The 22,627-nt window shown below is 42.1% G+C and overlaps 1 protein-coding gene across 3 annotated transcripts in view; it reads right to left on the bottom strand.

Moving 5' to 3' along the window:
* Positions 1-22,627, bottom strand: part of LOC149743980 (transcription factor COE1-like) — a 389,524-nt gene that overhangs the window by 105,027 nt on the left and 261,870 nt on the right. For 2 of the 3 annotated variants that reach the window (XM_089905903.1, XM_089905904.1), the window contains exon 8: positions 15,578-15,719. In XM_089905903.1, coding sequence (XP_089762029.1) covers positions 15,578-15,719 — 142 coding nt within the window. The remainder of the gene's footprint in view (positions 1-15,577; positions 15,720-22,627) is intronic. The other variant, XM_089905905.1, reaches the window with a different exon arrangement.

Here is a 22,627-nt window from a genome sequence, read left to right as displayed (position 1 = left end):
GCATGTGGGATCTTCCCGGACCTGGGCTCGAACCCGTGTCCCCTGCATTGGCAGGCAGATTCTTAACCACTGCGCCACCAGGGAAGCCCCTACTTTACTTTTCTTATGTCTCAGTTTCTACCACTCTAATTGGGGATAATACTTAAAGAGAACCCACCTCATGAGGTTATTGTGAGGTTTAAATGAGTTCACCTAAATTTACAGAGCTCAGCACAGAGGAAGAAATGAATAAATGTGAGACAGAAGGAAGGTGGGGAGGAGTTGCCAGAGGAGGAGGAGGAAGGGCAGGAAGAAGAAAATAAAGATGATGACGGCGGACTCTCCAAATACCCTGTCTCCAAACACGCTTTGCACGTTTCCACCATTTCTTTTCAAGGAGGTTATACCACTCACTTCCACCCAAATAGTACTTTGCTGAAAGGCTGGTCTTTTGTGGGAAGCTGTTTCTATCCCAGTCTACAAAACACTGAAACTTCAGTGAACTCCTTCATTTGTCACTTACTTCACTTTTTCTTGAACTTTTATCTTTGTATACAAACAGATGTGTGTGTGTGTATATGGGCATGTGTATATATACACATATATGCAAAACAACCCAACTATCAACACATCCCTTGAAGGCAGGGACCTCATTCATTCACAAACTGGATAGTCAGTGCTCTGCGCTTAACCAATACCTGACAATTAACTAGCACTGTTACGTTTTCAAAGTGGTTGCCCATAATTATCACAATTAATATCAACCCCAAGTGGTGGGCAAGGAGATGTTATTTTAAATTCCACTTTACAAATGAGGTAACTGAATCTTGGAGACTCACTTGAACCCGAAACTTTGAGAATCCATATTGGTTGATAAAGTCAGATCTTTAAAATACCCAAACTACCCTTCAATTTTGGTATTTATCTGAAATTTCTGCTCAGTTTCGCTAAACTTCGACCATGTAAACACAGCCAAAGTCCCATAAAATCTTAGTTGTGAAATTCCTTATTCCCAAGATAGAGGGTGGATATTTATTAACTTTACAGAATATTACTACTCGATTTCCAAGTAAAGTTATTTTCCCCCTAAGACTCAGCCCCACATATGAATTATAGTAAAATCTCTCTTTACCTTCTTCTGTTTCCAAGTTCAAAAAAATGGCATCCTAATATAATACCACAAGTGCCAATTTAAACACAGGAACACTGAAAATACTGCCAGACTTTGAGGCTTAGAAGCTTTCCTACTGCTGTTAAGTTGGGCTGCTAAACCCATGGTCAAGAGTCCGAACATCAAATATAAGTGATAGCAGCACTGTGAGAACTTACATCTTTAAACTGTAGGGCAGTTCCCCTTAACTTTCATTTTCAACTTGGACATTATCCATCTCAGTGGTGTTCATTATAGAATTTTGCACATATAAAGAAAATAATAAAAGTTTACTGATTAAATAGGTTATCCTAAAACAGTAACTTAATAACATTTTCCCCAACTTGTCTTTTTTTTTTTTTTTTTTGAGCAACAAGGATTGGATTCCACAGGCTTTAGCTAACCAAACCAAGAAGAGTTTCTAGGTTTCTGCCAAAGTTGAAAGGTAGAGGAATCTGAGGTCTGACTTTAAAGATTTGTTGCACATAACAGTTACTGGAAGAGCACAGGTGGCATGGTGATTCAGCCAGAATATTTTAGCAAAGAATGACCCATGGACTTCCCTGGTGGCGCAGTGGTTGGGAATCCACCTCCCAAAGCAGGGGACATGGGTTCGAGCCCTGGTCCAGGAAGATCCCACATGCCGTGGAGCAACCGAGCCCGTGTGCCACAACTACTGAGCCTGCACTCTGGGGCCCACGAGCCACAGCTGCTGGGCCCGCGCGCCTAGAGCCCATGCCCCGCAATGAGAGAGGCCACCGCAGTGAGGGGCCCGTGCACCGCAGCGAAGAGTAGCCCCCGTTCACCGCAACTAGAGAAAGCCCGCGCACAGCAACGAACACCCAACGCAGCCAAAGCTAAATAAATTTTAAAAAAATGAATGACCCAAACTCTGTTTTCCTGCTCTACTAGGAAATGACAAACCACTCTGGAACCTCTCTGGCACTCATTTCCCTCCCCCACAGCCCCACACATAACACACCTAAAAGCATCTGCCTCCAAACCAGCGCGTAGGACCTGCTCAGCCTGCTGCCTTCCCAACTGCGCTCAGAAGAGAAGTAGCCAAAGAATAAAAGAGAGTTCTCGATTTGTACCAACCACATTAATTTTAATCATTCTTCTAAATAACAGCCAGAGTCTACTGCTATTTGTACGTCTTCTGACATTTTTATTGCTGTGCCCCAAGGTGGATGAAAGAAACTGATGTGTTGAGAAGAAGCCCCAAACCTGGCGCTGTCTCTGCCTCTATTCCCCATGTTCTCCTGCTGTACAGCGCTCCCGAACTAGGGGAGAAGAATGTGGGTTTGAACAACTGGCGTCCTGCTGATTGCAACTGTCAGTTAAATAAGCCAGTAACACAGGAGCGTATGTTCACACATAAAATATTAATTGCACAGATTGGGGTAAAAATATATTAATACGTGGGTTCCACTTTCATGCTTAGTGGTCAGATAAGTATTCGGCCAATTCAGTTCTATTTCTGCGCCCCACAGTCTCGACAGTGTTACTTTTGTGTTTCACTTTTCTTTTCCTTCTCTGGTTACCGTCTGGTTTCCCATGTTGGTGCCTTCATTATGACTGACCAGCAGCATACGTTTAAGCAGGATTTTAATTACTAGGTCATCTCCTAGCCAACTTGCCCAAGGCAGGCTGGCAGAAAAGCCCTACAATCCATGCCTTAGACTTTCCCTTGCTCCTCTCCAGGTAAATCTCGTTTTTTTCTGAGGACGCTAGAATCATGCTGATGGCATCATATTCATCTGATAAAGATGATGATCACCTAATTTCTATAAAGTTTCATTTCTGTCCACTGAGTATTTCAAGTTGCAGGGCTGGCACAGAGTGGTTGAGATGGGGTGCCTGATAGCGTGACGTGATACCAGGATTTTTTTATCTTAACCCAGAAAAGCACCTTCCCATATATCACTGCACATGCCAACTAACGTACCCTGGGGATTTAGCACAGATCTGGCTTTTCAATTTGCCTTTGAGTAACGTCGTCAATTTGCTTCAATTGAAGCAGGAATTATATTACATGATCAAATGGCAGGAGAATTTCTCTCCACCTCTGAAGTCCAACGTGAGGGAATCAGCAATGACTAAAGAGTGGGAAAGAACGGTGGTGATGGCCGACTGCGTCAGCTACTTGGATGTCCAAATGCTGCAGATACAAAAATCTGACTCTTTTTTTTCTTTTTGGCCACAACCAAATTTTTGAAAGATGGCTTCAGTGTCCCTCATTTGCTAAATGGAGAGAGTAATAGTAGTGCCCTCCTATGGTGGTTAAGAGCATTAAAAGAGATGATATAAAGTGCTCAGCATTAAACCTGATGTTAGTAAACGCTCAAAGGCTGCTATCATAACAGCAAAATCACCATCACTCGAAACACTGGTCTAAAAGTTAGCATTTTACTGGGCAAAGAGGTCTGTTAGCCTGTGATTGTGAAAATACATTGGATCCACTTCTCCAGGTCAAAGAGAAAGCAACCTATGGGAAATTTCCAAATTTATTTTCTCAAAAATGGATCTAAGACCTAAGCCACTTTCCCAGTTGGGTCTCCCCTAAGCTGCTTCGTCTTCTTTTTTTTAACATCTTTATTAGAGTATAATTGCTTTACAATGGCGTGTCAGTTTCTGCTTTATAACAAAGTGAATCAGTTATACATATACATATGTCCCCATATCTCTTACCTCTTGCGTCTCCCTCCCTCCCAATCCCACCCCTCTAGGTGGTCACAAAGCACCAAGCTGATCTCCCTGTGCTACGCGGCTGCTTCCCACTAGCTATTTTACCTTTGGTAGTGCATATATGTCCATGCCACTCTCTCACTTTGTCCCAGCTTACTCTTCCCCTAAGCTTCTAATATTTTGTTCCCATGTGGAATTTTGGATATGCTTTCCCCTCTGCCTAAATTGCTCTTTCCTCCTTGCTTGACGAAATGCTACTCCTTCCTTCTTATTTTAAATTTTAAGTGTCCTTGATTCTTCAGACTTGGCTGAGTTCCCTTGTTTAAAGCTCCCTTAGCAGTCTGTATTTCTCCTGTAGAGTGCTTACCATTATTTCAATTTAAGTAATTCTACGTGCAATCATTTGCTTTATAGCGACACATAAATATGCACACACACGTGACTGTATACTTCATAATGTCAACAACCGTGGCTGCCTTGTTCACCTCTGCATCTCTATTGTCTAATAGAGTAGGCAGTCAGTAAATAAATGTAAGTAGCTGAGTGACTGAATGCTGAACGAATAAGCCAGCGAACTAGGGAAGAATCATCAGAGTTGTTAACATATTAAGGCATTAAACAGACTAGCTTAAAAAAAGTTGAGACATCTTCCAGTGGTTATTAACTGCCACTACACCCACACTGGGCTTCCTCACTGGATAAGGCAGTGGCTCTGTGGAATCTGGTTTCCTAAGCTGCTCTGGTCCCCCTTCTAGCAGCAGGCACTCCATTCTCATGGGGGTTAAAATTAGCACCAGTAAGCTCCCCCTGCACTGGGCTCTAATCATGCAAGGGCCCAGGTGGATCTTGCTGACAGATGTTAAGGTTAGAAGGAAGGGTAGCAGCCAGATGAGCAAACAGAGCCACCCCCCTTCCGGAGGTACCAGCACTTCCTGTCTTTAGGCTTGGCTGGTTCCTGCCTGCCCCGCCCCTCCCCCATGCATCGGTTTCAACACAGTTGCTGCTCTTTCTGTCATTTGAACTCAAATCCTATCTTGGAAATTGATGGGCGATTCTGCCCCTGACAACACAATGTCAGCTTAGCTCAGCGTCCAGCTGGTTCCGTATATATTATCATAATGCGCTGCCTGGGTGGACCCTGGCTGATGCTCTCCCTTGACTCAAATCCTCCTTTCCACACTAATTTCTGCTTTCTGACATGCAGGCACTACTTGTTTAAAAATAAAAACAGAGGTAACAGCTTGGGAGACATTTTGATTTTCAAAATCCTGTGAGGACATTAAGTCTATTCTCATGGTAAACTGAGCTAAAAAGGTTTTCTATTAAAAAACAATATTCGACTCATAAAAAAAAAAAGTGTTTCCCAGGGTCCTATACTGTTTCCTGGTGACATGAAAAAAGTATTACTTCTCCCAACCCCTAAGCCCTCCAAAACAGTGTTTCCCAAGCTTCAGTCCTGATTTTGCTCCATCCTCTACCACTTACTCTATGACTTAATTAACATTATACTTGCTATTTTTGTTTACATTGACTTACTTTTTCTTTATACTTTTTCTTTAAATTCAATCTTGCCCTCAGCAAGAATAGCTGTGAGGGAGATCAGCTCCATGCTTTGTGACCACCTAGAGGGGTGGGATAGGGAGGGTGGGAGGGAGACGCAAGAGGGAGGGATATGGGGATATATGTATATGTATAGCTGATTCACTTTGTTATACAGCAGAAACTAACACACCATTGTAAAGCAATTATAGTCCAATAAAGACGTTAAAAAAAAAAAGAATAGCTGTGAGACCACAACTTGGGACTGCTTTGTTTTTTTGATTGTTTTTTTGTTTTTTGCTTATGCATTAAGATAGACATAACTATTTTTAAAAACTTTTTTGAATGATTTTTTTCTCTCTATCACCTAACTGCACGGGAAACCTAGTAAAAAAGCTCACTGCTAACCAGTGAACCAAGCGAATTCAACACTACACCATATCAGCTGAAGGAATTCAGAGAGAAGAACGCCGGGTGAGAGCTACCTAAGGCACAAGTGGCTGTGTATGGGTTTTTCCAGGCCTCCTGGAACTCACTGTCAGTCTCCTGCAGAAATGCCCAAGGCAAAAGGAAGTTGGCCTCAGACCTGTCCTGTGGAGTGAACATCACCTTGGTATGTTGGTGGTCACTCACCAAAGCAGTGTGTGTATAGCAGCTCAGGAGATCAGCTGGGCTCAAACAACAAATCATCAGGGCTTAAAGGGCTCATCAAGCTCCCTGTCCCCAGCCCCACTTAATAGATGAGGAAACTGAGGCCCAAAGAAATAAAAGTACATAGTGGAGGTCACGTGGCTAAGTAGGGACAGTGCTCTGTTTTCATATATTTCTGCATGCGTGAATGAAAATGTTCAAACAAAGAAATGTTTCAAACCCACTCCTGGTCAGTGCCCCTAAATATCTCATCTTAATAAGATTTATGATCAGTACATAGAGGCTCTCATCTGCATATTCACATCACTTGAATCCTTGGATATTCTCAAGTAAGTAGAAAGTAATTAGGAAGAGGCCCTTGGCTTGAAACAATCAATTATGCAGATAAACACGATTGGAATTATGATGCTTTTGTAACCAAATAAAAAACAAAAAATTAGGCTTAAAAAAAAGTTCTGTCATTTCGGTCCAAAACATAGGCAGAAAGCACCATTCTGTCACCCCACCCCCTCCCCTGACACTGGGTGCTTATTAAAATAAGTTAGGTGTGGTTCAGTCATTTATTAGGTCACACAAAATACCAAATACTGGAAGTTTCCCACAATTCACAGGTTTCTCAAGAAATTCATAGAAGAAAACTGCCTCCCCGAATCCATCTCCATTTCCCATGGTCCCTGTGGCATGAGGTTTAGTAACCCTTCAGTGCCCTAACAAGGAGACTGTTAGTACCCTAACTGTCATCTAACTCAAAATCTCACACTTTCTCCTGGTCTCCTTTTTCTCTACCTTGTATGCATGCCAGGGAGTCCATATGGTCAGCAAACCACTTCTAGATGAATTAGAACATCCTTGTAAATAAATAAAATATTACAAGTCTCCCTCTTCTCTTGCCAGCCCCACGGAAAACATACCAGTCAGCAAATAAAACCAGCATTTTCTTTATTTGACTACAGCCATGAGAAAAGTAGGCTGTTGAAGGGAAATGAACTCTAAGGTAAACTTATACAATATGCCCATGAGAAACAAAAAAAGATATATCTGGGCTAACTTTTGAAAGGTCTGTTTAAGATACCAGCAAAACTGCCTCACTTGTATCGAGGAAAAATAAGAACAGTAGGATAAGAGATGCAAAGAATACCAGCATAATGTATAGAGCAAGTAGTCTATAAAGTACAGACTCTGAAGTCGGGCTCTCTGGGTTTGAATCCTAGATCTACTACTTATTTGCTGTGCAACTCTGGGCAAGTTACTTAACATCTCTTTAGTCTCATTTTCCTCATCTTTACAGCAGGGTGCCCACAGCAAGCACTATGCGCACAATACAGTCAGGACTCAATGAGTGTTTGTGTCATTAAAGTTAGTGCCACTATTCCACAGAGCTCTGTGGTTAGGCAGACCTGGGGTTGACTCCCAGTTTCAACTCTAATTGTGCCTTTGGGTAAGTTATTAATCCCTCTAAATCCCAGTTTTCCCACCTGTCAAATGAGGATAATAACTGTTATAGCTTATAAGACTTGTTGGAGGATTTGATGACATGATATAAATAAAATGATTACCACAGTGCTGGCACATAGTAAATGCTCCAAAAATGTTAGCTGATAATAGTCCCCAAATATCAACAACAGCAATAAGAAGAAGAAAAAGAATACATATTACTACCTGGCATGGTCACTATTAAGCAGGGCAGCAAAGTCTGAGCACTGTTTCTCCTTTGTCGGCAATGCTGTTGGTGGTGTCATATTCAAATAAAGATAAAGTAGATCACCTGCTTAGCAGTGACCTGTGGCTCATGAACTCTTTAATCTGCCTGATGCCGAGAGCTTGCTGGCTACCAAATCCCCAGTGTTAGGATTTCTGGTGTTACCTGCTTTATGGATTACTCAAGGGATACTTTGAAAATCAGTCTTCACTTACATCCTTGTTCATTATCTTGACTTCTTGCCGGGTCCTTTCTATTGCAAGGGAAGACAAAAGACACCTTCCCCGCTGCTCAAAGAAAAAGGCCTGATTTGATGCTTGAAAATCTGGGGCCTCCTTCCTCTATTTTATGACACATCTGGATATTCTTAACCCTAATGTTCTGTTCTCGCGTCTGTCTTGCTTTTTCAAGTAGGAAAATCAATTGATAAGATGTAACATGCCACCCTCAGTAACAAAAGATGACATCCGTATTTTTCTGCTAAACGAGACCCTTCACCAAAATGCTCTTACCTAAGTGGGGCTGGCTGGAGTTCTGCACCAACACCAGTCCTATAAAGGGCCATTGTCCAAATGCAAAGCTCTGAGCATTCATCCTCTGCCCTTGTGTTTTGAAGGTGCATTGCATTTCTGTCAGGAAGTTGGTGAGATTTTACAGACATTCTTCTCATGATCCCCAGAATCGCAGAGAGACCCCTGCAAGCCTAGGCCAACCGGAATTGGAAAGCCATCAGGGATGGACCCCATGCCCTCTGACATCTGTGCAACTCCTAAAATCCGTACTTGCCGGCCAGCATACCATGGGCAAGAGCAAAGAGCTCTAAATGGATTTGGACAGAAACTAGCAATGTGAGCGTAAGCAGTGACATGCTCTCTCCAGGTCTGTTTCCTTCTCTGGAATATGAAGGGTGTGTTAGACGACTGTCTGTACTTCAGTGGCTCTTCACTCAGAGTGAGCTGTGTGTTCAGTCACTGACCACAGTGGGAGGGGAGCGAGAGACTTGGGACGGCATGTTTCTCTTTGTTGTTTAGTTTATTTTCACTTGTCCAGGTAAGTCTCTACAAGTTCAGAAAGTAAATTTCTTAGCTACTTATGAAAAAAGAAAATTAATAAGCCAAAACCATCTGGAAAAAGAACTCTTCAAATGTTGGACTTTCTTCTTATTTTGAACACATGCACTAGTAATAGAATGAGAAGTGATCGGGGGACAGCTCCAAGGCACAGCCATCTCTGTCATGAGCTTCCAAAGGCTGGCAGGGAAGGGCAAGATTATGAGCCACTCAGAGCAATCTTGCCCTGGGCTTTTACGACACACTAGGAGTCCATGTACTTGACACTGAGCTCTTAAAAGGCTTGCGTGGCCCCCAGAAGTGACATTTCACAACTGTCTCTGACCACGGCCTGAGCATCCACACAGGCCTGCGTGATCTGACCCTCAGCAGCTTCCCCAGCCTTGTCTCCTGTCACTGTCAGTGGCCAGAGCAACAGGAACCATCACAGGCTGCTTCTGGTTCCTTGAACTCACCTAAGCAAAACAGTCTTTGCACATGCTATTCCATCTGCCTGGAAATTTGTTTCTGTCCCCTTGTCAGGGGAAAACTTACTCATCTCTTAGGTTTTGGCATAAATGAGATTTCCTCAAAGAAGTCTTTCCTGACACCTCACTTCTCCTCACTCCTTTTACAGTCTCCCTTTTATTTATTTTTTTAATTTTTTAAAATTATTTATTTATGGCTGTGTTGGGTCTTCATTTCTGTGTGAGGGCTTTCTCCAGTTGTGGCAAGCGGGGGCCACTCTTCATCGCGGTGCACGGGCCTCTCACTATCGCGGCCTCTCTTGTTGCGGAGCACAGGCTCCAGACACGCAGGCTCAGTAGTTGTGGCTCACGGGCCTAGTTGCTCCGTGGCATGTGGGATCTTCCCAGACCAGGGCTCGAACCTGTGTCCCCTGCATTGGCAGGCAGATTCTCAACCACTGTGCCACCAGGGAAGCCCTACGGTCCCCCTTTTATACACAAGTCTGATGAGTTAGTTGTAAGTTGTGTTTAGCGTCTTTCTTCTCTATTTACATCATAATTTTGTGAAGACAGGGACTGTATCTGCCTGGGCTCCTGCACCTAGCTCCCCATCTGGCATGTAATAGATGCTTAGTATGAAGGAATGGAGGAAGGAATGATCCATTACCGACATGACATAAGCATGATCTCTTACTGACACCTAAGAAAGGGCTACACTAGAAACAGCCAGTGGACTTCTCTGTTCTCCTGAAGACCTGTTTCTCCAAAGGCACCTCAGGAGGTATCAGATGAGCAAAGGCACGCGTCAATGGCTTCAGTCCAGAGCACCAAAAAATAGTGCACGCTAAAAGGTCTAGAGACGGCCCCACCCAGCTCTGAGAAAACATACAAAAATTGAGGCCAGAGAAGCAAAGGGACCTTCCCAGAGTCACACAGCTAGTTAACGGCAGAGTCAGGACTGGACCCAGCTCTCCAGTCAGACAGCCGATCCTCGTCCTATTAGATCCAATGGACACTTACTAGCCACTTCTTAGGGCCTCATGACAAAGAAGGGAGGAGAGGGAGTCTCTTGTTTCTTTGGAAGCTCCATGCTGTCTCTCAATGTGGAGTAATCTCCCCAAGCCTGAACTGTCTTTCTCCACATGTCCAGAAAACAACAAATTTAAGTGCAGCTGGGAGTCAATGGGGCCGGATACCCAGGGGCAACCAACAGCAGCAAAAACTGCTTCTGTCTGGAGCAAAAGGATTAAAGAAGGTCAAATGCTAAAGATCAAGAATAACACCATATTGTCAGGGGCAGCTGGAAGGGGCCACTACAATGGAAAGGTCAGAACTGACTGGTGGTGGGGAAAATCTGATTCTTTCTCTACTGCTGTACTTACAGCAAGGAGATAGGCCCAGCAAGTCTAACACCACTCTTTATTCTACAAAGGATTTTCAGTTTGACCAAACTCCACTTCTGCTTTATTTTGGGATCCTGGCACCATTATACTTCACATGTCAATCTCTGTAATTACTGTGAAGGGAGATTTAATTCATTCGTATCTGATGCTCACAAAGCTAAATTTCAATCGCTTTCCATTTTAAAAAGCGAGGTGTTTTAAAACATCTATGCTTGAGCCAGGAAACTAAGTCCTCAGGTCAGAACTCATCAACAGTAAAATGTTCATCTTCTCAAAACTCTGTGATGACCTAGATGGAGGGGGAAAGGGGAGGAGGGAGGTCCAAGAGGGAGGGGATATAGGTATACACGTAGCTGATTCACTTCACTGTACAGCAGAAACTAACACAACATTGTAAAGAAATTTTACCCCAATTAAAAAAAAAAAGAAAAAGTTCAAGCTGTTTCTCAAAAAACAAAATAAAATAAAAACTCTTGATTAATACAGTCCTACTAATTTTTCAAATAAATATGAAGGTTTGTACAAATTCGTAACAATTAAAAAAAAACACCTTGATCTGAAGAACATCAGATCAGGGCCTTAACCCCACTCCCAGAAAGGGTGCTGGCCAGGCGCCCGACCCGCTCAGATTTGCCCAATGATCCCGGAGCAGGCAAGTCCCCCAACAGTGCAGAAAGGGAAGAGAGCGGAGGGAGAGAGGGAGAAAAACACATGCACGCCAAAAAAAAAAGATGTCCCCTAAAATAAAATGAGCATTTAAACTGCTTGTCAGCCGGCTCCCTAACAAAGCCAGTAGTGTATTCACAGGCATTTGCATAAATGCTGCTGGTGAGTTCACCATAGCTGCTAGCGCTAATGGTCCAGAAAGTAATTTAGTCACTTCTCCCAGCATTCTATGTCAGAATGATGAGCAGCAGCACTTTGCCTTGTTGCATATTAGATCATTGGATAATAAACTGTTAGCGCATGCAAGCTGACAGGGTCCCTGCACTACAGCTTTTGAGGGCACCGCTTCTTGCCACAGGGGGAAAAAAAAAGAGAGAAACTGACGCCACGGTAGGCCTTACATTCAGGTCAACACAACCTGAAACTCAGAAGAGCAACGATAGTACACTCCGCAGGCCCTCTGAAGATCCCCAGCACACAGGCCCTGGAGTCTGCCCAAGTGATGGGGAAGGCGTGGGAGGGGCACACAGGCCAGAGCTGTGCATTTACCGCCCATGGGGTCAGCTCAGCTGCTCTGATCCCAAGCCTATGCTTTTCCAAAAATCACAATCCTGAGAGCAGTTAGCTTCTGAGGCTGCTTCTCCCCACAACTGTACATCTTCTACAAAGCTGTTGCTTCAACAGAAAAGCCTCACTGGCCTACACTCGCTCATAAATATCTAGCCAAAGGAAATCTCAGTATTTATGAATGAAGAAAAAAATAGGAGGGAGGACAGTCACCACGAGATCCAGCGTGCCAGGATTCACCCTCTCTGGACCACACCAGAGTCTATGAAATAAATCCACCTTTGTCAACTCTCCTACTTGAAATACAGGGACAGTTATTCGAGCACAGAGGTCTGTGAGTCCACGGGTCACACAGGGAGGAAGGCGTGAATGTAACGCGTGGCCACTATTTCTCTTACATGCAGAAAGATGAGCCACGGAAGAGAACTTTCCTCCAACCTTCTGACAAGCGCAAGACAAACAGAGATGTGCAGAATGGCTCAAAATAATTCAGGCTACCTGTAAATGAGATGGTACGGAGCCCAGAAGGAGGGAAAAGAAGACTCCTACAGGTCACCTAGGAGGCGAAAATACTGCGCACAGTCTCGCTGTGGGGCAGCTGTGTGAGGTGGGGTGGAGGCGGGAGCGGCCGAGGAGGGCCATGGCTCTGTGAGTCTTAAACAGGGCATTCTTCAATGGCAAGATGAAGCATTACCATGCCCCCAAATTGATGCAAACTAGCATCTAAGTCCACTCCCACACATCACCAATGAAGAGCCCACAGTCACTCTCTGCTGAGTAGATATTTATGTATCAGCATGAAGCGTCTAAGTGAGTGGGTGGTTATGTGTGGTTGGTTGATTCATTCTGCAGAGAAGCAGATTTCCAATTATTGTCATTACTGAGAACCTCAAAGCGTCTGCCTTTTTATTCTTCTGGATAGAAGTGAAGTCAGGTTTTGGTGAGAGGGAGGCCCCCTAGCTGAAAGAGACAGGACACACCCAAGTCCCCAGTGATGGTTAACCGTAAATAAACAGTGAAATGTCATCATTTTCTTGAGTGACACACTAAGGAGAACATGGCCATTTGTGGACTGGTCACCTGCAGCAGAGGAATAAAATGTTGTCTTTAAAACTTAGAATAGTTTGTTGTTGTTTTTTGTTTTTTGGGTTTTTTTTTTACAAATTATGTGAATCTAAAAGGAAAGGTGGTGGCAATGGATAAATTAAGATTAGGTTTACCATACCTATACAAATACAGATTAAGTACATATATCAAAAAGCCCGAGAACATAGCAAGGGAGGTCTACGGAACGCTCTGTAATCTTTTACATGGGAAAAGGATCTGTACATGAATAGATATATATGATGTAGGAATGAACCAGATTGTGTACACCTAGGACAAACTGTATTCTAATCATTACCCCAATTAAAACAACAACAACAAAAAAAACAACTTAGAATGAAATGCTAGCCCAGCTGAAATATTAATATGTTCACCTAGAAGGGAGAATATTTGAGCTGGGAGGCAGCTTAGCGACGTTCTGATGCAGAGATCTCCAAATGTGAGCCTGTGGCTGTCTTCTACCTAAGTGACTTTCCCCCCTGTTCCTCCCTTCAGGGGCTAAAACATTTGTAATTAGTTACCAGCAATTAAAAAATAGGAGAGTTTTACTTCTGGTCAAACTGGAGCATCTGACCCCACCCGGCTCTCCCTGCCCTGGGTGACAACTGCCTGGGGCTGGGGTCGGCAGAGCATGAACTTGTCCTTCTTCCGCAGTCTCCACCCAGCCCACTTCCCCCGAGCACGTGACCTGCCCCCACCCAAGACACACATTTTTTTTTTTTTTTTTTTTGCCCCCTACAGATCATCCCTTTCATTTTGCCAAGAAGGAAACTAAGGATCCCAAAAGGTAAGTCGACTTGTCCAAGGTCACACAAAGGCCAGAAATGAAGCTCAGACCTGAATTTGGTTTCCCGGCTCCTATTTCAAGGCTCTTTTTCCTCCACATCATGATGTCAAATAATGTTCCTGACCGCCAAGCCCTAGAGGCGTCCTGGCTAGCTGGTTGTTTTTTACTGGTTTGTGTTGGGATTTTTTTTTTTTGGTGGAGGAATGATTTACAAGGCATCGTGTGCTCTCCAACGACCTTCCCAAGGGCAGGCATGGGAGCTGGATGTGGTCTGCACTTGGAGCACATTTTGAAACTGTGAATCCATGACTGTTAGATACCAAAATGACAGTCAAGTCTGTTCCCAGACACGACAGTAACTAACCAGTCATAGTCGAAAACAAGACTTTAGCTTTTAAGCTAGTGCTGTCCAAACTGTACCGACTGAGTATTTACCTATTTTTTCCTTCTTCCTTTCACCTAAATATCTCTAATCATACAATGCCTGAAGGGACTCCAAGGGTATTAAAAGGCAACATTACTGTAAAGTGAGGATTAGAATAATTTTAAGTACAGAAATGGAACTAGGAATGTAATCACGAGCAGGTGTTCCAAATGGCCTCCTGCAAAAAGTAATATCCATACATCTCAGCACTAATGAAACCATAAAGAAGTAGCTTTTGGAATACGATGGTTTATTTTTAGAAGACTGTAACACTGGATTGGTAAAGAATCCCTTCTAAGAGTGTTACACCTGGCTAATTAATAAAAAAGTACAGTTTTGTGTATTCCTTAATTGCAGGGGAAAAAATCAGGCAAAATGATGACAGTGGTGTGTTTATTAAATTGGGACGCTGACAGGGAAAGGAGTTTTCTACCTTATGAACTATATCACAGACAGCTCATGGCCCATCAAAAAATCAGACAATCGGGTGGTAGTTTGTGTGATAGTGTTTTTAAAAGAATCTGGATGACCTAGCAAACTGGAAAGTGAAGTGGGGAAATGAGTTAAGAGTTTAATTTGAGGAGACTGGAGAAAATCTACCATGTTGATTGACATCCAGTAGAGTCTCAGTCACTGTCCTGGGTGGGTAGATGGATGGATGGATGAACAGAGGGATACATTATATATACATGCAGCACAGAAACATTTGGACATATGCTAAATCCAGCTTATAGTTCCTCTGAGTGGCATTTACTTTCCTTGGTTCAAATTTTTGCCTGATTTCCTCCAGTCCACTCAAGGGTTCAACTCATTAGCCATAAAATCAAGACAAATGTGATTTCTCCCCACCAAATTCTACCTACATAAAGCAGACTGTACCATGTGGTAATGAGGGTAGGGGTGTGCACAGGGCATGGGAGGGACATTTAGTTTGGACTTTATATTCAGAAAACACCTCCAACCTAGACTTCGGACCTTATCTCCAAACGAAGTTAAGTATGTAGTCACAGAGCTTACACCAGCAGGACTGTAAAGACAGTGACGTTCATTATACAACCAGGTCAACCATAAACTTAAAATATATCATGATTTTTGTTGCCCTGTTTTGGCCTTTCATTATTTTTTAATCAAGTGGGAGCTTAAAATAAAGCAGGGGTCCAGTCTCCCTCTGTCTTTCAACCTGAAGGAAGGATGTGTCAGCCATTTCCAGGGTAGGGAGCTATGCAACAAGAAAGGCTGGCCCTCAAAGACATCCTCCTGTCTTTAAATACTGAGCATCAATATTGTTCAACAGGACATTTGAAATTTGAAAAGGGGTAGAACATGTGGTGGAGTTGTAAGAAAGAAACCAAATAAATGCACAGTTAAAGTAGCAATGCCAACCAATGAAAATGATTCGCCTACCATGTTCCAGATAAGAGGGCGTACCTTCCGAGGGGTCAAGCCTCCGAGCCCTCCGCCCATGCTTGGAGTTATTATGGACAAACATATTATCAGAGACTGCCAGGACATGGCCATCCACATTGACTGTCGTAGACACCACGACCTGGAGACAGAAGAGAGAAATGAAGGAACATTTTAATATAAAAGCATGGAGGGTAATAAACTCAAGTTAAATAAATAACAGCTGGGAGCTGAAGAAAATTGCATAGCTATTTCACATAATAACTGGTGCTTATGCTGTACAAGTCTAACAAGAGGAGCTATTGATGAGTGGGTCTTTGGCATGGAACGCTTTTGATGCAGTTTTAAGTAAAATTGCACAGTTTATAGTTATACAGCAGAAGGTACACTGTTAACCATAATTTTAACAGGAAGATCTTTATTAGCATTTTTTTTTACACAAGGGTGGTTGTGTTTCACCTAAATTGCCCTACAGTTTAGACACTGAAGCAGATATCACAGTTGATCATGCAAATAAAAATCTTTTGAATCTTTAAAATATTTCTTCCCCCCAGCACTGCGTCAGGGTTAAGGGGATAGAGAAATGAAAAAGAGAGGTTTCAGTGAGAGCTGGGATGAAGGTTTCTCTCCTGGGTGTCTTTTTGGGGTTTCTTGTACTTTTTTTCTTACTACATTAGTTTAGTTAATCAGACATCAGACCAAAGCCCCCCCTCACCACCATCACCACCACCACCACCACCCCAAAATCCACGCTAATCAAGGGACTTAGAGCTGTGTTTCAAAGCCAAAAAAAAAAAGATAGCCCTGGCCCAAGGTACATTCAGCTACTGTGGCGGTCTCATAAACTGACTGAACGGAGTTTGCCGGAAAGGACAGAGGCAAAGGTGTTTTCTCAGAGAACTTTGACTAAAACACTGAGACAAAATGACCTACAGTTCTCCTTATATTAAATGGGTAAGAGGATTAAAACCCAACCCCACAGAGATATGTTTATTCATGCGACCTCTTACAACCAAATATAATAATTGTCTGTAATTGCAGCTTCAGCACCCACCTCATGCTCTGACATGGGAAACAGCAATCAGCCGGCTCCCGTTTAATCCACCTATTATGTTGACTAATTAACTTTGCTCCACAGTTTATTTCTTCCTCCATTATCAGCCCCTGTCAGCCGCAAGCACCCTGCAGCACAGGGGGGACCTCAGGCTCTTTGATTGATCACCGATAGATTGACATGCAGATTAATTTAATTAGAATCACCTCACTTGAGAAATGAAAGACAATGGCAAGAGGGCTAATAGATCTGCTCTCATAATGAGGCGAACCTCCAGAGCCAAGGCTGAGGTTTTCTGATTTATTTTTGCTCAATTCCCCGGTTGCTTGGAAAGACTTGTGCTTTAATTGCTCTTGGTTTTGAGACGCCTAAGCCCCCGAAGAGGTGAAACGTTTTACAAGGATTGGCACATACTGAGGCCCCAGTTTCTGAGGAAGACTTTTCTCCAAGTTGGGGAAAGGGGACCCTGACTTCTAGAGCCTTGTGCAATGCTACGATTTCATCACCTGAGTTGGGCAGAGGGGAAAATGCTAGGCCTGGGAACCTTAAGCCCTGCCTGGCAAAGCACCCTGCCCCCAATCCACCAATGGTTGCCATACTTAAAAGTTCCACTGTCCCCTCTTTGACCTAAAGGCATCCTGGCAAAATATGGCGGATTTCCTTCCCCCTTGCCTTCAAGATGGCAACCAAATTTTTTGTTGTTGTTGTTTTCCTTCGGGCCCTCCCCTCTGCAGACCCAAGGCCCTGCTCCTTTTATCAAGGCTCTAGTATTTCTCAGACCCATGAAGCAACACTGTGGTCATCCTGCCGTGGGGTCTCCCAGGGATGACTGCTGGGGAGGGCTTCTGTGGGATCCCCTCCACCCTCCCTCAGGGTCTTCACCTTGATCCCCCCCCCCCCAACCAGGACTTGGAGCCTCACCTGATTTTATTTTTTATCTCTATTTTGTTAAAATGCAAAGTAAACAATTAAGAGAGTCCATTCAGGGACTCAGGGTATTCTCTTTAGTCATTGTGAAACCCAAAATTCCAGCCAGGGCAAGTCATTCATGGAAGGATGCAGTAAGTTTGAAGCAGCAGTTTGCAAAGTGGTTTTTCTCTTTCTTCATGATTGATCAACCAGATGTGACAGCCTGAAGTTTCTGTGTATGTCTCATCAATTGTAGGTTAATTTAAAAGAAGAAGGAAGAGGAGGAGGAGGAGGGAGAGGAGAAGAAAGTTCTCTATTCTTTTATTTTCAAAAAGTACTATGAGTGGTGGCAGAGTCCATATTATTTAAAGCAACGGAAACTCACTTTTCTTTTTAGTTAAGAAGATGACTTCGTGGGGCATTTACAATTATGTAACAGAGCTGGGTCTTTCAGAGAAATTTTGATTTACTGCAAGACCACAATTGAGTGGTCACTGGAGTCGTTAGCTGAAGAAACTATAAAAGGAATGACAAACGGTATCTGTTCGCAGTGTCAGGAAATACAGAAAGTGGTTATTCTAGATGTCTGTCTTAAGAAAAAAAAAGGCAATGACAATCCACTGTGCACCTGTAAGACTGAGTGCTACAGGCTTAAAATATTCAGTATCATTTAAAGACGCTGTCATCTAATTCCTACATTGAACAAAAATATCGAGACGGTTAAGAAAAAAAAAAGAAAACTACACCCTATATGTTTTTATTTTCTTGGTAAGAGAAGGATCACCAAGACCACATGTGCAGTAAGATCATTTCATTGAAAGACCAGTTACAATTGGAGAAAGATGATACAGAGAACCCTCATGCCTTTAATTTCTAGAAAATAAACACCTATTATGTTTCTCAAAAACTCATAACACAACACATTTTAACTTCCCTACCCTGAAAAAATTTCTCTCATTCCAATTTGGAAATGATCAGGATATAGTTAAATAAAATAAATGCTGCAATTAATCCACAGAGCAACTTGTAAATAAAAAAAAAATCTAATGGTGAGATGCAAAGGGAGCACTGAAAAGTCCTTTAAAAATAGGCCTATAGTAAGAGGGAAAAGGGCCTGTACAGTTTAAACACAAGATTAATGAGGTGCTGACACATTCATGCAGGCAAAGGGACAGATGGACCTGCCAAATCTTCCACCTTCCCAAATTGTGTCAACAAAACCCAGCTTGAATTTGAGACAGATAAACATGGAAAATGATTTTACACTTGGACTCAACCACCCCTTCCCTTTCAACCTCCTTCCTCACTCCCCTGACCCAGGGTAAGATGAGGAACAGGTATATTTAGAATTTTATGATATCTGTTATAATTAAAACTTTACTCTCTAGAACTGCACTGATACAGTAATCACACCTGTGGCTGTTTAATTTTAAATTAAGTAAAATTTAAAATTCCATTGTTCCCAAGTTTCCATAGCCACATTTCAAGTGGTCAGTAGCTGCATGTGGCTGGACGCCACTATAATAGGGCAGTTATAGAACATTGCAGAATATTCTACTGGACAGTGCTGCTATAGAATGGTTTTTTGTTGTTTTTTTTTTTTGCGGTACGCAGGCCTCTCACTGTTGTGGCTTCTCCCGTTGCGGAGCACTGGCTCTGGATGCACAGGCTCAGCGGCCATGGCTCACAGGCCCAGCCGCTCCGCGGCATGTGGGATCCTCCCGGACTGGGACACAAACCCATGTCCCCTGCATCGGCAGGCGGACTCTCAACCACTGCGTCACCAGGGAAGCCCTACAGAATGGTTTTGAAATAAATTGTTCCAACTTATTCATGAGGATGCCCAATTTATTCCTCCTGAAATAAGTATTAAGCCAGGTGGACATGTTTAGGGTCGTAAACATATATATTTTTATCCGTGTATTTTTTGGAAGTAAATTTCTATTTGGGGAAGGGGCATGGCTTTTTAGTATAGCAATCCAGAGATGTGCTGATGAATACCCAGTGTGTTCCCTGGTATCTTCTGTTTGCAGCCAACCCTCCAGGTGAGGGGATAAAAAGGGCGAAGGGAAGTCCACAGGTACCCACAGACTTCGGGGATTTTACAATGAAGTTTCTGACTTCTTGGCTCAGAAATTTTCTCTGTTATATCCTGGATCTAAATTCCCTGAAGGTTATTACTTTTACTATCTACCCCCATCTATTTAGAATTAGAAAAAATTCAACACAAAATTTATGACTTTTGACTCTCAATCTTTCCTAGCTGATGTTGTCTTTGGCCAGCTTAACTTAACCTCTCTAAGCCCCAGTGTCCCTGACTCTCAAATGGAAAGGATAATAGTACCTAACTCATAAGGTTACTGTGAGGCTTATATTATTTAAAGTGGTTAGCATGGTTTCCAGTTCTTATAGAGCAAATGTTAGCAGTGGTAGCATAGTTGCTGCTTTGTTGGTGATCTCGTCAAGAAGTTCAAGAGCCTATAAACTGTTATTTTAAATACAAGGCTGCAGAAATTATTTCTTCTACATTCACTGCTCTATCAGTTTAACACTGAAATCTTACAAATTTAAAGACCTTTGTGCTCATGATACATAATTATATAATTTAGACCTCTTGTGAATTGCAAGTTTCAATGGTTTATGTAATTTTGCTCTCTATAAACCATCTTCCTATTGGCCTTTTACATTCTAGGCTTGAAATGAAATAAAACCTTACAGCTTTGAAAACAGTCCATAAATTTTCTGCATCTTATCAATGCAGTCTAGTTTCCCCAATACTTCATTTGAATGAGGGGTTCTCTGAGAGTTTTCTTATTGGTAATTATTTCTTTGCTATCATTCCTTAGGTTGTCCCTCTTCCCTTCCTATCAAGCCGGAGACTTTGTATGTCCCAACTATATTATCTCAGATTCATGAAGCACGATCTCTGTCTCATGAGCAGATTTTCAGAAAGACACAAGCAGCTAAATTCAGTCATGAGTGGCAGATCACATTAACAAAAGTAGCAGCTCATGTGGAAGAAGGGGTTAGGACAGAAGCAACAAAAAGAGTTGAAATCTGTGTCTTTAAATATTTTTAGAACAAATACAGCGCCGGGGGAAAATTAAATCATAAAAATATTTTCACTGTTTAAATTTAGAATATTTTGGTAGGCAGTACCTCTCTCTAAAATATAACCACTTTAGCAACTTAATTTTGAATAATGATTTAAAAATTATAAATCTTGGTTTTCAATGCTAATATATGATAATTCAGTGTAAGGAAATTAGTGCTAAAGTTGGTCTGTTACATGCTTCCTTACCTCGGGGTTTAGCTTATTCTATGTTTGCATTAATTCAGAGCCCTTAATAATGAGGCATGAAATGCATTGGCCAGAAGTACATGAAATAAAAAGGCATTAAGCAACATTCCATGGAATAATACTCGACAATAAAAAGGAACAAGCTATTGATACATCTGGATGAATCTCCTGAGAATTATGTCAAGTGAAAAAGCCAATAACAAAAGGCTACATACTGCATATTATGGGCTGAATTTTGTCTCCCACAAAATTCATATGTTGAAGTCCTAATCCCAGAACCTCAGAATGTGACTGTATTTGGAGATAGGGCCTTTGAAGGGGTAATTAAGTTAAAATGAGGCTGTTCGGGTGGGACTTAATCTAATCTGATTGGTGTCCTTATAAGAAGAGGAAATTTGGGCACACAAGGTGTTCATGCAAAGAGGAAAGACCATGTGAGGAGAAGGTGGCCATCTGCAAGCCAAGGAAAGGCCTCAGAGGAAACCAAATCTGCTGACACCTTGAGCTGGGACTTCCAGCCTCTAGAACTTTGAGAAAATACATTCCTGTTTTTAAGCCACCTGGTCTGTGGTATTTTGTCACAGCAATCATAGCAAACTAGTACACTGCATGATTCTATTTATTTATTCTTGAAATAGCAAAAGTTTAGAAATGAACAAAGTAGTGGTTGCCAGGGATTAGGGACAGAGGGAAGGTGGATGGGGCTACTATAGAAGGACAACAGGGAGGATCCTTGTGCGGACAGAAATATCCAATATCTTGACTGTGGTGATAGATACACAGACCTACACATGATAAAATTTTATAGCACTAAAAGCATACATACACAGATGAGTACAAGTAAAACTAGTGACATATGAATAACATGGATGGACTGTATCAATGTTTATATCCTGTATGAATACTGTACAGTACAATGTAATATTGCTCAATAGTTTTGTAAAATATTACTATAAGGGTAGACTGAGTAAAGGATACACAGGATCCCTCTGTATAATTTTGAACAACTGCATGCGAATCTATGATTATATCCATAAAAAAAATTTGACTAAAAGGCATCGGCAACCAGAATGTCCTTCAATAGGTAAACGGATAAACAAACTGGTAATCCATAGAATGGAGGATGATGCAGCAAAAAAAAAAAGAAATGAGCTTATACTACCCAAAGCAATCTACAGACTCAATGCAATCCCTATCAAATTACCAATGGCATTTTGCTCAGAACTAGAGCAAAAAATTCTACAATTTGTATGGAAACACAAAAGACCCCAAATAGCCAAAGCAACTTTGAGAAAGAAAAATGGAGCTGGAGGAATCAGGCTCCCTGACTTCAGACTATACTACAAAGCTACAGTAGCCAAGACAGTATGGTACTGGCACATAAACAGAACTATAGATCAATGCAACAGAATAGAAAGCTCAGAGATAAACCCACACACATATGGTCACCTTATCTTTGACAAAGGAGGCAAGAATATACAATGGAGAAAAGACAGCCTCTTCAATAAGTGGTGCTGGGAAAACTGGACAGCTACATGTAAAAGAATGAAATTAGAACACTTCCTAACACCATACACAAAAATAAACTCAAAATGGATTAAAGACCTAAATGTAAGGCCAAACACTACAAAACTCTTAGAGGAAAACATAGGCAGAACACTCTATGACATAAATCACAGCAAGATCCTTTTTGACCCACCTCCTAGAGAAATGGAAATAAAAACAAAAATAAACAAATGGGACCTAATGGAACTTAAAAGCTTTTGCACAGCAAGGAAACCATAAA

Source organism: Delphinapterus leucas, unplaced genomic scaffold (assembly GCF_059928025.1).
Source record: "Delphinapterus leucas isolate spDelLeu-1000000601 "Yukka" unplaced genomic scaffold, BTC_Dleu_Yukka2 spDelLeu_asBTCV2_sq31, whole genome shotgun sequence".
NCBI lineage: Eukaryota > Metazoa > Chordata > Mammalia > Artiodactyla > Monodontidae > Delphinapterus > Delphinapterus leucas.
This window is presented reverse-complemented; position numbering and strand designations above follow the sequence as displayed.